At 43.8% G+C, this 18,384-nt stretch overlaps 1 protein-coding gene across 1 annotated transcript in view; it reads right to left on the bottom strand.

Moving 5' to 3' along the window:
• Nucleotides 1-7,855: 7,855 nt before the first annotated feature.
• Nucleotides 7,856-18,384, bottom strand: part of LOC126267018 (facilitated trehalose transporter Tret1-like) — a 54,973-nt gene continuing 44,444 nt past the window's right edge. The window contains exons 3-5 of the mRNA XM_049971790.1: nucleotides 17,626-17,844; nucleotides 13,038-13,475; nucleotides 7,856-8,429 (exon numbers count right to left, since the gene is read on the bottom strand). Coding sequence (XP_049827747.1) covers nucleotides 8,091-8,429; nucleotides 13,038-13,475; nucleotides 17,626-17,844 — 996 coding nt within the window. The 3' untranslated portion in view covers nucleotides 7,856-8,090. The remainder of the gene's footprint in view (nucleotides 8,430-13,037; nucleotides 13,476-17,625; nucleotides 17,845-18,384) is intronic.

Below are 18,384 nucleotides of genomic sequence, written 5' to 3'. Positions count from 1 at the left end.
AATTATCTGGGAGTACACATTAGGAGTGATTTAAAATGGAATGATCATATAAAGCTGATTGTCGGTAAAGCAGATGCCAGACTGAGATTCATTGGAAGAATCCTAAGGAAATGCAGTCCGAAAACAAAGGAAGTAGGTTACAGTACGCTTGTTCGCCCACTGCTTGAATACTGCTCAACAGTGTGGGATCCGTACCAGATAGGGTTGATAGGAGAGATAGAGAAGATCCAACGGAGAGCAGCGCGCTTTGTTACAGGATCATTTAGTAATCGCGAAAGCGTTACGGAGATGATAGATAAACTCCAGTGGAAGACTCTGAAGGAGAGACGCTCAGTAGCTCGGTACGGCCTTTTGTTAAAGTTTCGAGAACATACCTTCGCCGAAGAGTCAAGCAGTATATTGCTCCCTCCTACGTATATCTCGCGAAGAGACCATGACGATAAAATCAGAGAGATTAGAGCCCACGCAGAAGCATACCGACAATCCTTTCCACGAACAATACGAGACTGGAATAGAAGGGAGAACCGATAGAGGTACTCAGGGTACCCTCCGCCACACACCGTTAGGTGGCTTGCGGAGTATGGATGTAGATGTAGATGTAGATCGCTTAAGGTACTACTGCTTGCACATAGAATAAACGGAAACCGGAAATTTAAATATGTAGAAAAAGATAAAGAGAAAACAAGAGAAATATATGAATAGAAAGTATCGAAAATAACACGAAATCAGAATGAAGGCATTAGTGGTAAGAGTTAATTCATTATTGGGTTTTGCTGCTTAGAGCAGTTAGTGCTAGGCTGCGATCGTATGTTCTTTTTTTTTATTTTAACTCAGCAGCGGTACATTATTTTTGTAGCATGATTAGTAACATACTTTCACACAATATAATACAATACATTAACAACGACGAACTTAACAATGCGCAGTTTAGCTAGTACAGGATGGACGATTTTGTGTCTCGCGCATAATGGCGGAGGGTAGGTCCGGGAGAGCTGGAACACTTTTCACCTTCGGTATAAAGTTTGTTTGTTTATCACCTTTTTTGACTTCGAGCAGCGCGGTCGTACTGAGTGTCATATAAACAGGAAGTAATGAGTCAGTTAAAATTTCATATTTTTGTCTGGAATAGGCCCACCGTTAGGAGTGTTCGGTTCAGTGTGTGTTCAGACACACTTGCACTCTGCACAGCATTAAAGTCTGACAGTTGGGCGCTTGCCTTGTTTTACCAGCCTTCCCAGCCTACGACGTCTGACATCTGTAATGAGGGGTGGCCGCAAAACGCCACGACGTTTGGAAGAGTTTTCACCTTGCTTTCGCCACGGCACACAACACAGCACTCCTCGGACGCACGACAAGTCGTGCAGTTTGAGAAATGCTTGTGCCAATCCTGCGGGCCATCACAATCTGTCCTTGGTCAAACTCATATAGATCGCGCGGCATCCCCATTGTATACATGGACAGCACAGTCACAGATACTATGTGCCATGTGCGTGTGCCTGACGCAGTCGTTCCTCGCAAGGTGATGCTGCTATCGCTTGGACGTGTTTATATCGATAGTAGGTCGGTGGTCATAACGTTCTGGCTGGTCAGTGTGTGTGTGTGTGTGTGTGTGTGTGTGTGTGTGTGTGGATCAGGATGTGCAACGAACTGTAAGACTTGGTGCAAACTGCAAGTGCAATGAACTACTCCAGTTCACAAACTGCTATAAGATGAAACTTAAACTGTTTTTTAGTAACAACCTTGCAACATTTATCTGTGAGTAGTGAACATTCCAATAAATGACAACTCACCTAATGCTTGTACTGTGACTCCATCAAAACGGCATGTCATGAACTGTATCCTTGAGTCACAGACATGTTTGGGTTTATGAACTATGCATGGTCATACAATCGAAGGAGTTAAGGTTCTCAAATTGCCACAAAAACTGTCACGCCTGTCCACTGATTAACATTGCCTGAGCTCTAAAACAGAATCGTGATTTCCGCGCGTTTTCCGTCTTGCCGAGTTCTATATCGTGTGCAAAACTCTATTGAAAGTTCTCAGTGTGCCTGTGCTAATAAGTATTAGAGTGTCTTGAACAGTATATTGCTCCAAAACTAGTGTTTTTGTACGTATAATTGATTTGTTTTCTCTATCTGCATTTTACAGGGACATTAATCTTTGTGTAATAGTAGTTGTCAATACAGAATAAATTTTATATCTTATACACGAAAGTTTAGCTGCAGGTTTAACTATGTGCACTTTCCTGTGCCTCACCATAACACAACTGCTTGTAAAAGAGTCGATGATTATCAGCTTGTTACCTCGCAGCTAGACAAGTGTTTGCAAACGACACATTATTTTGATATTCCTTCTTTTGTTTACCAATGACATGTTTTGTAGTTATATATAGTTGATCTGAATTTATGAATGTAACATGGTTTGTTTCATTCTGTGAATTTAATGTTGTGCTTAGTGTCTGTGTTGACACTACTCTGAAGGATTCATATTGTTATTTCGTGTCATATGTTCTCACCCAAGAATATCGATTTGACTCAAATGATGAGTTGGCTTATTTTAATTTTCCTTTTCTGTGCTCATGGAAAGTTTGTTTCATGCTAAAATATTTATGTTTTAGTTATATGATGTTTCTCAGTTTATATTTGTGTTTTATGTGGTCACGCCGCAAAGTAGTGTTTCATGTATTAAGAATAGTCGGTGAAGTATATGAATGAATTATCTCTGTAAGACAAGTGGTATGAATGGTTTCAGTTTATCGTAAAGTTTTCACCTGTGTCAAAGGGGCCACTATAACAATCCTTCCAAGTGTGAATAATGATGAAGTTTTGCTTCCAAGCAGACTATTTGGAGGTGAATTATATTGGTATGAATGAGTTTAAAATATGATATACTAAAATGATTATATGAAGTTAATTTATCGCTACTACTTTGCTTTCCTACTTATGTCGGCAAATAAATTAGCAACTTAGTTGAATGAATGGATGAGGCTTGACTTTGAACACGAGTGACGGTAATTACGATGTAGTTTGGTAAAAGTTTTCAGCTTAGCATATTTCCACTAAAAATAAAATCAAGTTTCCTACATCCCAGCAAAATAGTAAGAGAAAGTGTCGTCGTTGAACTTGTGTCATTGTTTAACTCTGGCACAACTTCACCTTCGGACATTTATAAACAGGAGTCGTGTATTGTAAGAGGGTTTAATTATTCATGTAGCGGCGTCCTACATATTTTACTCATATTTTTATGCTCTTATGGCACACCCCATGTCTATTAAGAAGATGAATGGACAACTTAGATGCAATTTTCTTAATTCGTATTACTAGTTGCAAAATGCATATTTAATTCCACATGTTGCGCTCGGTCAAGCTAGGAATTGAATTAGCTGTAAACTTTTGTTCGTGAGAAACTGTATTCTTGCGTTTATTTAGCACAGAACTTACCAGAGAGGGAGATGGCGGAAAGCCGCAAGCATTTGACGTTCACCACGGCCATTAAAGTGTAGCTTTAAGCAGCCTTCAGGACCGATGTAGCCTCCAGCCTCGTGCTTCCCTTGAATCGGGGCTGGCCATGTTAACGCCATAGAAGGTGATTCACTGGGCAGCTAGAAAGCACTCTTGCAATGGTGCTATGCCTATAGTATCTGCAGGAATGTCTCCTTTACTTAAAGAAATCGGAGGTTGAATTTTTCCGTGGGATCTGCAAAACACAGCGTCTCAACGGCTACTCTGGAATGTGGCTAGAAAGATGGTTAGCTTCTGCCTGCACCCCCGTCTACAAAATAAACAAAAAGTGTCACTTTTGGTGGCGCTCTGTCAAAATCATGACATTTCATTGGGAAGGTGGGTGAAATCTCGACATATCTTGGCTAAAGAATGAATGGTGCTCAGAATCATTGTCATCATTGGTGGATGACTTGGAACTTTTTCAAAACTTGAGAGATTAGAATTTCTGTTTAGACACACTCTGCCTTCTGTCTCCACGAACGACGGTCTTGCTGGCATCCGCATGGGCTGCACACGTAGAGACTTTAATAAAGACCTTTTAAAGTTAAAGCCGGTTTTGTCAATTCATGTAGCGCTTTTTACCTATGCTGCTACAACGTTCTACCTCATTGGACATAATAGTCACTTATGTATTTTTTGGATTATTGACTGTTTAGGAGATTTCCTTTAGTCAGGCTGTACGTCCTGCAATTTTGATGTTTGTAGAATGATTGCAACTTAGCTAAAAAATTCGCCAAACATTAAAGTCTCTGATTTTAGAGTAGATTTGATTCACTTTCCGGTCGGTAGCCCAGAAAATTAGATGATTCTCGTGGTGTTTAAAATGTCAATAGTATAACATAAAAAACATTTGCATGTAATACTCACTTCTCTGTTCATCTGTCACGACATAATTAAAATATGTGAATATACTACAGTAAACTAGCACTGCTAGTAATTACACAATTAATACACCATCCAAATGAAATATCGTTATTAACTATTAATAGATTTATCATACACAAAATACCTAATCTTGACTGTTGTGGCACAGTAGTGTCAAAACTGAAATCCAACAGACGTTTTTACTTAAGTTGGTGTAACAGTCCTTGTTACAATATTCATCTATAGAGTAAAAGGATTTGTTTATCAAAAAGTCTTTCAAACTCTGTTTAAACTGTGCTTTATCTGAAACCAAGTTCTTAATGGTTGCTGGAAATTTATTGAAAAAGTGTGCTCCTGAATACTGGACCCATTTTTGGATCAAAGTAAGTGATCTTATCTGCACCAAATTTCTTTAAGAAATAAGTATAGTGTGAGGCAGTGGTTAGAGTCTTTTATATGATGTTCTTAAATTTATGCCACAAATGAGTCTTATTCCAAGCTTTTGCACTCTAAAAGCTGTTGCTCAGCTTGATAAGTTACCCTGGAATATGATCCCATAAGACATAATAGACCAAAAGTAAGAAAACTATGCAAGTTTTTAATATATTCATGTATCCTACATCTGACATAATTCGCATTGCAAATATAGACTTCTTTAGGCAATTCAGCAGTTCTCTGTCATGACCTTCCCAACAGAATTTGTTATCGACTTGTAATACCAGAAACTGAACACTGTCAACCTCTTCGATCTGAATGTCTTCATATGTTATACTCAATGTGGAAGTACATCTCTTATAGGTTATGAACTATGTATAATGGGTCATTTCAAAGTCTGATGACAATGAATTTGGCTCAAACCATTAATTGATGGCAATGAAAATTTTATTAACAGCCATTTCTGAATCTGTACTTGACTTGCTATTTGTTGCAATGTTTGTATCATCTGCAAACAAAACAAACTTAGCATCTGGCAATGTAACAGACGAGAAGTCATTAACGTACACAAGAAAAAGTTACAGACCCAAGATGGATCCTTGAGGAACACCATGTGTAAGTAACTCCCAGTCAGATAAAGACTGTTTGCTCTACAGGTATTTCACTATGACACCTTTTGTTTCCAATTAGTTTCATAAGACTCAAGCACTGCTAGTGACACTATAATATTCTAATGCTGTGATTCACCCAGTCAAAGGCTTTTGATAGGTCACAGAAAATGCCAGTAGCCTCTAATTTGTTATCTAATGAACCAAGCACATTTCACTGTATGTGCAAATAGCCTTAAGGAACCCAAACTGTGATTTGGATGTTATAGTATTTGCTGTCAGATGCTTAAGAAGACACTTAAACCAAATCTTTTCAAGTAGTTTTGGAAAAGCCAGCAAAAGAGAAATTGGTTGATAGTTTGACAGTAACTCTTTATTCCGCTTCATGTGAAGTGCTGGGACTTAAGTATATTTTAGCTGGTCTGGATATGTTTCCCTGATAAGGGATTGACAAGATAAAACTAATGCACATGAGCACTCTTGATTAACTTCATTGATATGTTATCATAACCAAAAGAATACTTTGATTTTAAGGATTTTGCGGTGGATTCTACTTCCTTGGAAGATGCTAGTGTCATTTCCATTTTGTTGAAGTTATTTGTAAGGACTGGTCTCAGATATTCCATTCCACTGTTTAATGAACCTAATAACCCCAAGCTATCAGTAACAGAAACAAAGTACTTGTTTAACAGGTTTGCAATACTACATGCACTTGTTACCAACGTCTCACTTATTTTTAGAACCATCGGTTCCTCTTCCTTTCTGATCCCATCTGTCTCTCTCTTCATTACATCCCATATAGTTTTTATTTTGTTGCCTACTGGTAATTACCTTATTTCAAGTAAAATTCCGTAGATTTCTGGATTACTTGCTTCAATTTTTTTGCAATATCCCTTGCAGTGCATTACAATGCAATGTTGTAATCACCTAACCAGTTCCTGTGTTTGAGAAATCTCCTGAAATTCTCAGTTTCTGGCTGACTTATTATCCTTCCTTGCTCACATTTAATAGATTTTTTTATCCTAACAAGTTTCAGAATATAATATAAGGTGCTGCATGTCATAATCAGATAGGCCATATGCTATTAGTTTTTTGATATCACTTTTTGTAACCTAAATTAGTCTACAAAGATAGTATCAATAGCAGTCTCAGAGCACGTATATATCGTAGTTACAAAGTTCAAAATAGGAATAAAATTGAATGACGGGGTTACTGATTGCAACTCTTGTCCACTGACAGATTTGTTCAATAAATTCACATTGAAATTATAATTAAATACTGTTTTCTTGTTTTCTACTGTGAGATGGGACAACAGAGCTTCCAGATTTTTTATGAAGAGGTTGACGTTTCATGAATTTTGTATATACTTACTATTACAAAGGATTTATTATGAAATATTCTATTCCATAAGCTTCTAAATGCTCCTCAGAGTAATATTTATTAATATTAATATTCTTGTAATTAAAACAGTTTCTAACAAATGTGGCAACTTCTCCTGTCTCCATATTTTCTCTACAGAAGTAAGATGTTAACCTCAATCGTGTAACATTTAACATAGCTATACCAATGGTCACATAATGTTCAGAGAGGGAGATCATATCAGCTGGTTTGCTCAACTCTAATCCTTCAATAGAAATAAGCAACTCATTTAGCTTATCCCTCAGTCCTCTGACATTTTGATGCGATAAGGATAACTGATTTTGTGTACTGGATGAATTCCAGCTGGATGAACCTAATTTTTCTGTCAATTTTTGAGTATCTGCAGTTTCAGTCTGGGGTTGTTTGCTGAATTGTGTGCTTTCTGGCTGTCTGTTTTATCAATGTGAATGTTATTTTCAACCTCTCTCTGAAAAACTTTTGTTTCTGCCCTCCCTAGCTTAAAAAAAACTGCTGTTCTGTCACTTGTAACAACAGGTACTTTACCACACGTGATATTGTCTCCCCTTCAGTTCTTTTCCCTTCCCTTTCCTGCTGAGGTGAAGGCTGTCCCACCTACTGACAGAATCAAAAGGAAACACATTAATATGAGACTCCATACCTGATCCATGCAGACGTTCCACTTCTAAATTAATTCTCCTCACAGGAGAGATCAAATGAGGTCGGTCATGGCGCTTCAGAACGGATGTGACCCCATCACCAGCAAGTCTCGTTGCTGAAGCTATCTTTATCACGTCCGGCATGGCTGTCCTTCCGATAAGTCGAGAAAATAAATTCCTCTTGTAATTCTTTCTGTGGAAGTGCTAGAATCTCAGTTCGGCACAAACGCAAGAAAAAAAATCATAACAGCGGCGAGATCAAAGAGACCATGTTAACAACTGGTAGACAACACAGGCGGCAACGGCCTATGAGGAGGGCATAGAAAAAGTGCCACGGTACTACACGGGCCTGGCCGACAAAATGGTGGAACTGTGTTGGAAGATAGTTTGAAATTAGTAGCTTTTTTCATTAAATAGTTTTTCTGTATCTAAACTCAGTTTTTATAACAAAAACTAAACTTACTTTCTGGGCGCACCACGTATAAGGAAGGAGTGGAGCGCCTATAGAGGTATACAGAGAATCGTTTTCCCATCTCACAATCCACGAAACGAACAAGACCGGAAAACGCTAATACTGCTGTGAAGTACCCTCCAGCAGGAGTTGGACAGTGGCCTGCTGAGTGTACATGTACGCGCAGGTAACTTCATTTCAGATCTGCGCTCGAACTGTCGCTCGCCGCGGGCGCGTGCTGGGAGGAGCTGTGGCCCATCTCCTGCGTGATCTGGAGGAGCGACTTGCCCTTGGTCTCGGGCACGACGACCAAGACAAAGACGGCCCCCAAGGCGGAGAAGGCGGCCTCCGCCCAGAAGACGACGTGGTCGCCCAGGGCGGCGGCCGCCAGGGGGAACACCTTCACGAAGAGGAACACCAAGAGCCCCACGAAGACGCCCACCAGCGAGATGGCGACGCCCTTCACCTCGGGCGCGAACACCTCGCCCAGCGCCATCCACGGCAGAGGGCCCGCCCCGAACGAGTAGAACACCTGCATCGGACACACGTATCCTCACTTCAGGCTCCAGTCACATCAACATCTAATACATGAGTCAGAGCTCCCCGTCATATTCAGGCGGAATTTAAAACAAAATCACATAGTAGACATGTACACACGATAATACAACACTGCAGCTGGATTTTTCTTCTGAGTTTTGTTGAGCTGAATCTCAACAGGATAATAAAAATACCGTATAACCCATATACAGGGTGAACCAGAACTGCACCGACATACTTTTAGAGATGAGTCTGGACCAAAAGAAAAAATAAAGTCTAGCAAATATGAGCTCCAAAACGCATCCCTTAAGGGGAATTAGGAAGGCAAAAACTTTTTTCACATTTTCGGATTTTTATCTCATTATAAAATTTGCAATTTTCCGAATAAAATGATATATACGACTTGCATTCAAGTTCTAAGACCCCGATTTTTTTTCTCCGTACTGGAAAGAGATAGAAACATGCGCATTGTTTTAACGTGAGGCCGCGTTCATTGTCAATACGTCCCAGAGATGGCAGCACTATACGGCAGATGGAATTTAACCGCCAGCGGCGAGAATGAGAACTGTTTTAAATACTTAAAATGACTACGTTTTCCTTACTTGAACAGCGTGCAATCATTCGTTTTCTGAATTTGCGTGGTGTGAAACCAATTCAGATTCATCGACAGTTGAAGGAGACATGTGGTGATGGAGTTATGGATGTGTCGAAAGTGCGTTCGTGGGTGCTACAGTTTAATGAAGGCAGAACATCGTGTGACAACAAATCAAAACAACCTCGGGCTCGCACAAGCCAGTCTCACGACATGATCGAGAAAGTGGAGAGAGTTGTTTTGGGGGATCGCCGAATGACTGTTGAACAGATCGCCTCCAAAGTTGCCATTTCTATGGGTTCTGTGCACGCAATCCTGCATGACGACCTGAAAATGCGAAAAGTGTCATCCAGGTGGGTGCCACGAATGCTGACAGACGACCACAAGGCTGCTGGTGTGGCATGTTGCCAAGCAATGTTGACTCGCAACGACAGCATGAATCAGACTTTCTTTTCGTCGGTTGTGACAATGGATGAGACGTGGATGCCTTTTTTTAATCCAGAAACAAAGCGCCAGTCAGCTCAATGGAATCACACCGATTCACCGCCACCAAAAAACTTTCGGGTAACCGCCAGTACAGAAAAAATGATGTTGTCCATGTTCTGGGACTGCGAGGGCGTAATCCTTACCCATTGCGTTCCAAAGGGCAGTATGGTATCAGGTGCACCCTACGAAAATGTTTTGAAGAACAAATTCCTTCCTGCACTGCAACAAAAACGTCCGAGAAGGGCTGCGCGTGTGCTCTTTCACCAAGACAACGCACCCGCACATCGAGCTAACGTTACGCAACAGTTTCTTGGTGATAACAACTTTGAAGTGATTCGTCATGCTCCCTACTCACCTGACCTGGCTCCTAGTGACTTTTGGCTTTTTCCAACAATGAAAGACACTCTTCGTGGCAGCACATTCACCAGCCGTGCTGCTATTGCCTCAGCGATTTTCCAGTGGTCAAAACAGGCTCCTAAAGAAGCCTTCGCCGCTGCCATGGAATCATGGCGTCAGCGTTGTGAAAAATGTGTACGTTTGCAGAGCGATTACGTCGAGGAGTAACGCCAGTTTCACCGATTTCGGGTGAGTAGTTAATTAGAAAAAAAAATCGGAGACCTTAGGAGTTAAATGCACCTCGTATATACACTCCTGGAAATGGAAAAAAGAACACATTGACACCGGTGTGTCAGACCCACCATACTTGCTCTGGACACTGCGAGAGGGCTGTACAAGCAATGATCACACGCACGGCACAGCGGACACACCAGGAACCGTGGTGTTGGCCGTCGAATGGCGCTAGCTGCGCAGCATTTGTGCACCACCGCCGTCAGTGTCAGCCAGTTTGCCGTGGCATACGGAGCTCCATCGCAGTCTTTAACACTGGTAGCATGCCGCGACAGCGTCGACGTGAACCGTATGTGCAGTTGACGGACTTTGAGCGAGAGCGTATAGTGGGCATACGGGAGGCCAGGTGGACGTACCGCCGAATTGCTCAACACGTGGGGCGTGAGGTCTCCACAGTACATCGATGTTGTCGCCAGTGGTCGGCGGAAGGTGCACGTGCCCGTCGACCTGGGACTGGACCGCAGCGACGCACGGATGCACACCAAGACCGTAGGATCCTACACAGTGCCGTAGGGGACCGCACCGCCACTTCCCAGCAAATTAGGGACACTGTTGCTCCTGGGGTATCGGCGAGGACCATTCGCAACCGTCTCCATGAAGCTGGGCTACGGTCCCGCACACCGTTTGGCCGTCTTCCGCTCACGCCCCAACATCGTGCAGCCCGCCTCCAGTAGTGCCGCGACAGGCGTGAATGGAGGGACGAATGGAGACGTGTCGTCTTCAGCGATGAGAGTCGCTTCTGCCTTGGTGCCAATGATGGTCGTATGCGTGTTTGGCGCCGTGCAGGTGAGCGCCGCAATCAGGACTGCATACGACCGAGGCACACAGGGCCAACACCCAGCATCATGGTGTGGGGAGCGATCTCCTACACTGGTCGTACACCTCTGGTGATCGTCGAGGGGACACTGAATAGTGTATGGTACATCCAAACCGTCATCGAACCCATCGTTCTACCATTCCTAGACCGGCAAGGGAACTTGCTGTTCCAAAAGGACAATGCACGTCTGCATGTATCCCGTGCCACCCAACGTGCTCTAGAAGGTGTAAGTCAACTACCCTGGCCAGCAAGATCTCCGGATCTGTCCCCCATTGAGCATGTTTGGGACTGGATGAAGCGTCGTCTCACGCTGCTCTGTTGCCTGTGTCTATGTGCCTGTGGTTCTGTCAGTGTGATCATGTGATGTATCTGACCCCAGGAATGTGTCAATAAAGTTTCCCCTTCCTGGGACAATGAATTCACGGTGTTCTTATTTCAATTTCCAGGAGTATATACTCACATGCGAAGTGTTTTATTTTAGTTTTTAAGTACAGTCTACACCATTTAAAAAGGTTAAAATTTTTGCACCTGGATTCAGATAGTCATCATCTAGCCTGATTTATGATTGCAGTAGTTTTCTTAAAACTATTTTAGATGATTTCCAGAATCATTCCTTGGAAAAGGCCACGATGAGTTTCCATAGATGGTGTTCGTAGCGATGAATATGATCATGAATATTTTGCGGTCAAAAAAATGGAAAGGAAACTCCATGGGAAAGAGAGAAGAAGGAAATAATGACTATATATATGAAGATGGTACGATCTTAATACATATATAGTTGAGGCTCACCGGCCATTTGACCATCTTCTTATGTGCGGATGCACAAACAGTGCCCGAACTTTTATGGGAATCGGAGGTTAAGCCACAAGTAATGAGTATGATGTGCAGCGGCACTATGAATATAGCCCGGCAGAATAAGTTGCGAATGTTCTCTTACGTCACACGAAAATCCGGCACGGTATCTCAGCGTGTTCGGTCAAAGACTGCGTTGGTTTCTGTAATAAAAAGACTGTGTGGAAGGATCAACAAACGAACTTGAACGGATGTCCTGTGACGTCCGCAACGACCAAACACAAGGGAAAAAAGATATGGGTAGAGCGTCTGCCATGTGACCAGGAGAACCCGGGTTCGAGTCCCAGTCAGGGCACACATTTTCAACTGTCCCCGTTGACTTATATCAACGCCAGTATACAACTATGGGTATTCTTTTCATTGTAATTTCAAATAATAAATTACAGGGGCATAAGGCACTTCGGAGATGTAGTGGCGAGAGTTGAAAATGTGTGCCAGACCGGTACTCAATCTTGAATGGACGTCCTGTGACGACTCCGCTTCTCCAGAATAGTTGCCTAGGCCGCCTCGGCCATCCGGATACGCCATCAATCAAATCGAAATTCCCAACTTCCAGCTCGCACTCTCCAGTCGCAGATTTCTGATTCCTGTAGGAGTTCGGACGTTGGTTGTGCATCCGCACTGAAACTTTCTAGTCAAACAGCGGTCGTAATCATAAAAGTATAGATGTGAGTCCGAAAGAAGAGGCGCCACTCACGTAATTATACCATCAGAATCATGCTGATGACGGACCCACCAGGTTAACCGAGAGCGCTAATGCGCTGCTTTGTGGACTCGGGTAGGCGCGCTGGCCCCGGATTGAATCCGCCCAGTGGCTTAACGACGAGGGCGGTGTGCCGGCCAGCCTGGAAGTGGTTTTTAGGCGGTTTTCCACATCCCACTAGGTGAATGCCGGGCTGGTCCCTATGTCCCGCCTCAGTTACATGGCTCGCAGACATCTGAACACATTCGCACTATTCCATGGATTACACTAGACACAGACAGTTGGGGTACACTAATTCTGTCCCGTGGGGTATGGGGTGGTGGCAGGAAGATCATCCGGCCACCTCTTAAATTAACCCTGCCAAATCTGATTAACCATGCCGACCCTGCATCATTGCGGGGAAACGGCACAAGCAAAAGAAATAAAGAATGAAAGATCATGGTGACGATGTCGATGAAAATGATAATGACGGTGAAGAGGAAAACGAAGACTATAAAGCCAGCGTGGTTGAAAAAGAAAGACTCACGTAATAGATTATGAGGGCGGTGAGCGGCAACCAGCCGAGAGTGGAGACGTCCGTGTCGGTGGCGTTCTGGAGGTAGAAGTAGGCGCCCACGCCGGCCATGGAGGCAGCGCAGCCGGCGAAGGAGGCGACGAGCAGCGGCCGGCGGCCCAGGCGGTCGACGACGAGCGAGGCGGCCAGGTTGACGACGATCTGCACGACGGCCAGCAGCATCACCGACACGTTGGGGTCGAGGCCGGCGTCGACGCTGTCGAAGATGGCGGTGGCGTACGAGGAGACGCTGACCATGCCGCTTGCGATCTGGAAGAAGAACAGCCCGCCGGCGACGAGCAGCCCGCGCAGGTGGCGCGCGCGCCTCAGTAGTTCGCACAGCTCCGCCAGGGGGTTCCGGCGTTCACGCAGCTGCTCCGATACGGCGCGCTCCATCGACTCCAGCTCCTCCTGCACCGCGCAGACAACGGTTACTGCCCTCTCCCCCACTCTATCCCGCGTCGCTGCAAATCATATACTGACAAGCCAAATCATTCTGACCACTGCCCGCAGCGAAGTTGGATGCCGCCTGAAAGCCCTGCGGGCTCGTGACGCTGTAACAAAAGTATGTAAGCGGAGCACACACGTACGGGGTATCACCCTAGCGATGATATGGGCTGCAAATGGGGAAAACCACTGAGATAAGCGACTTCGTCAAACGGCAGATTAATATTACTCAGAGTCTGTGAATCTACATCTACATGGATACTCTGCACATCACATTCAAGTGCCTGGCAGAGGGTTCATCGAACCACCATCACAATTCTCTCTTATTCCAATCTCCTATAGAATGCGGAAAGAATGGACACCTATATCTTTCCGTACGAACTCTTATTTCCCTTATTTTATCGTGGTGATCGGTCCTCCCTATGTAGGTCGGTGTCAACAAAATATTTTCGCAATCGGAGGAGAAATTTGCTGATTGGAATTTCGTGAGAAGATTCCGTCGCAACGAAAAACGCCCTTCTTTTAATGATGTCCAACCCAAGTACTGTATCATTTGTGACGCTCTCTCCCATATTTAGAAATAATACAAAAAGTGCTGCCTTTCTTTGAACTTTTTCGATGTACTCTGTCAGTTCTACCTGGTAAGGATCCCACACCACGCAGCAGTATTCTAAAAGAGGACAGACAAGCGTAGTGTAGGCAGTCTCTTTAGTAGGTCTGTTACATTCTCTAAGTGTCCTGCCAATAAAACGCAGCCTTTGGTTAGCCTTCTCCACAAATTTTCTATGTGTTCTTTTCAATTTAAATTGTTCGCAATTGTAATATCTAGGTATTTAGTTGAATTTACGGCTTTTAGATTAGACTGATTTATAGTGTAACCGAAGTTTAACGAGTTCCTTTTCGCACTTATGTGGACGACCTCACACTTTTCGTTATTTAGGGTCAACTGCCAGTTTTCGCACAATTAAGTTATTTTTTCTAAATCGTTTTGGAGTTTGTTTTGATCTTCTGATGACTTTATTAGTCGATAAACGAGAGCGTCATCTTCAAACAACCGAAGACGGCTTCTCAGATTGTCTCCCAAATCGTTACACAGATAAGGAACAGTATCTCGAAAACGGAGAAGCTGGTCGAATGTTCACATGATACTCTCGTGAGCATCTACGGAAAGAGGTAGAAAAACACTAATCGTACCAACAGGCGCTAAATGGCTGGACGTCCACGATTCTTCACAGAACGAGGGGTTTGGAGGCTTGTCTGATCTGTGGCATCTCTGCCAAAAAAGCACAATGCTGGTGCACGCACAAGTGCTTGTGAGCACACCATTCATCTTACATTTTGAATATTATGAATGTTCTACACTTGGCTGGGTCAGATATGACGAAAATGTATGTTTGAACCGTTGATGTACACTGTTTTCCTCCTGTGAAGATGAACTGAAATGATCGTGGGGCATTGTTGGCGGGAAGGCCCCAACTGGGGAAGTTCGGTCGCCGGGTGACAAGTCTTGTTTAATTCGACGTCCCCAATAAGTGACTTGCACGTCGGTGATGATGATGAAAGGACGATGAGGACAACACAACACCCACTGCACGAACGAAGAAAATCCCCAACCCGGACAGGAATCGAAACTGCCCTCGCTGTATGGTAGGTGAACACATTTTCGTTCACCTAAGCAGGCGGACTGCTGTGAAGATAATCGTAATAGTCGAATATCGTAGACAATTAACATACAACTGTACAGATGATGGCACAAATATGCCTCTTTTCAAATTATCTAACAGCTATGGACAGTCGTTTACGAGAAGCCTAAGAGGGCGAAATAGACGATGAAAGTTTTTATGTAAATATTTAGTTATATTAAAACATTTCTAAATTTAAATCTATGAAAACTGGTATATGGTAATTTGACTTCTAAAGATGAAAGGTTCTACGGAAATATCACCTCAAGAACTCAAAAGGCTGAATCAACAAAGACCTCCGACACTAGACTACAGAATGACTTGGTCAGGAGTACAGTCGTGAAAGACCTCAACTAGTGTGAAACGTTTAGAGGTTCAGAATCTGCGCAGACCATGCTGTTTACGAGAGCGAAGCAACGGACACTACGGTGGGATAAGGTAAATCTGTAAAAATCGAGTACTGTAGACATAATAATGACTAAAAGCTAAAGCAGTCTGTCGATAAAATCTGCGTACGCCGATAATGTAAATGAAAATGTATTGTGCCTTCCGTTTCGTATCAGATACATGCTACTGATTTGTAACCTCAAGGCCGAGCGGTCTAAGGCGCTGCAGTCATGGACAGTGCGGCTGGTCCCGGCGGAAGTTCGAATCCTCCTTCGGGCAGGGGTGTCTGTGTTTGTCCTTAGGATAATTTAGGTTAAGTAGTGTGTAAGCTTAGGGACTGATGACCTTAGCAGAAAAGTCCCATAAGATTTCACACACATTTGAACATTTTTTAACCTCAAGGATAAAAGATTTGCGAACTGTGTTTACTATGCATTATTTTAATATTTCAGTGGTTACCCTTACGAAAGGATGAAGATAAAGCAATTGTTAAAAAGAAATATTAGATCTGCTACACCGAGGTGACAAAAGTCATGGTGTACCTCCTATATCGGGGTAGCCGAGCGGTCTAAAGCGTCTTGTAACGGTCCGCGCTGCTTTCCCTGTCGTAGGTTCGAGTCCTCCCTCGGTCATGGCTGTGTGTATTGTTTTTAGCGCAAGGTAGTTTAAGTTAGAATAAGTAGTGAGTAAGCTTGGGGACCGATGACCTCAGTAGTTTGGTCCCATCAGGCCTTACCACAAATTTCCAACACCTCCTACATTGTGTCGGACCTCCTTTTTACAGCAAAACGACGGAACAGCATTAAGACGGAAGTTCCTTGCAGAAATATTGAGCCATGCTGCCTCTATAGCAGCCCATAACTGCGGACGTTGCCGGTGTCGCATTTTGTGCACGAACTGACTTCTCGATTACGTCCCATAAATTTACGATGGGATTCATGGTGGCCAAATCATTCGCTCGAATTTTCCAGAATATCGCTCAATCCAATCGCGAACTGTTGTCGCCAGGTGACATAGCGTCTTATTATCTATAAAAATTCCATCGTTGTTTGGTAACATGAAGTCCATGAACGGCTGCAACTGGTCTCCAGGTAAGCGAATATGGCCATTTTCAGTCAATGATCGCTTCAGTTTGACCAGAGGACCCAGCTCATTCCACATAAATACAGCCCACACCATTATGGAGCCATTACTAGTTTGCACAGTGCCTTGTTGACGACTTGGATCCATGACTGCGCAGTGTCTGCGCCACACTCGAATACTACCATCATGTCATACCAACAGAAATCGGTACATATTTGACCACGCCAAGATTTTCTAGTCGTCTAGATCTCAACCGATGTGGTCACTAGTCCAGTAGAGGCGCTGCAGGCGATGTCATGCCTTTAGCAAAGATACTCCCATCGGTCGTCTGCTACCATAGCCCATTGGCGCCAGATTTCGCCGTACTGTCAATGGGGTACGTTCCTCGCATTTCTGCGGTTATTTCAAGTAGTGTTGCTTGTCTGTTAGCACTGACAACTCTACCCAAACGCCACTGCTTTCGGTCGTTAAGTGGAGGCTGTCTGCTTCTGCGTTGCCCGTGGTGAGAAGTTACGCCGTAAATTTCGTACCCTGGGCACACTCTTAACGCAGCGAATCTCGGAATACTGAATTTCCTAACGACTTCCGAAATGGAATGTCCCATGCATGTAGCTGCAACAACCATCTCACATTCAAAGGCTGTCAATTCCCGTAGGACACCTTTTCACACGAATCACCTGAGTACAAATGACAGTCCCACCAATGCACTGTCCATTTATACCTTGCGTACGTGACACTTCCGCCATCTGTATATGTGCATATCGCTATGCAATGACCTTTGTCACTTCAGTGTATTTCTTGTGTGTAATAATCTAAATATGGACTTCGCGTAATTGGGTGTGCCAAAACACCTGAAACTGGTGAGGGGCAGTGAAAAGTATTTTAATCACATAAACAATGAGTGGCTGTTGTAATCTCTTTCAGAATAAGAAAAGATTCTGTTACATCTGAGTGAGACGTACCTGAATCCCATCGGGGTCGGTCTTGCCCCTGATCCTCAGAAGGGACTTAACGGCGTCCTCGCGGCGACCTCTGGAGAGAAGGTGATACGGGGTTTCGGGCATCCAACAGAAGGTGATCATGAACAGCAGCGGCAACACCACGCAGGCACCAGATATACCCCCGTACGAGACGTAAGGTCCCAAGGCGTACATGTACAGGATACCCATGTTTTGGACCACCTGCAACCAACCATGAAGCAGTTATATTGACATCCTTGATGGTCTTCACACACCATTTCCTTCTGTCCACTGTCTCATAGAGCGGGCAGTATGAATCATTTAAACTTTTGTAAGATCGTAAGGTTTGGATAGCACCTTCTAGAAATCACTCACACTAAACACTAGGTATGAGTTATGTCATATAATTTCAGCACAGCTTAAAATGTGGCACCGGCCGAAGTTGCCGCGAGGTTCTAGGCGCTGCAGTATGGAACCGCCAGACCGCTACGGTCGCAGGTTCGAATCCTGCCTCGGGCATGGATGTGTGTGATGTCCTTAGGTTTCTTAGGTTTAACTAGTTCTAAGTTCTAGGGGACTAATGACCTCAAAAGTTGAGTCCCATAGTGCTCAGAGCCATTTGAACCATTTGAACCAAACATGTACACTCCTGGAAATGGAAAAAAGAACACATTGACACCGGTGTGACAGACCCACCATACTTGCTCCGGACACTGAGAGAGGGCTGTACAAGCAATGATCACACGCACGCCACAGCGGACA

This window comes from Schistocerca gregaria, chromosome 4 (assembly GCF_023897955.1).
Source record: "Schistocerca gregaria isolate iqSchGreg1 chromosome 4, iqSchGreg1.2, whole genome shotgun sequence".
Lineage (NCBI taxonomy): Eukaryota > Metazoa > Arthropoda > Insecta > Orthoptera > Acrididae > Schistocerca > Schistocerca gregaria.
The sequence above is the reverse complement of the archived record's forward strand: the minus strand, read 5'-3'. Positions and strand labels throughout refer to the sequence as shown.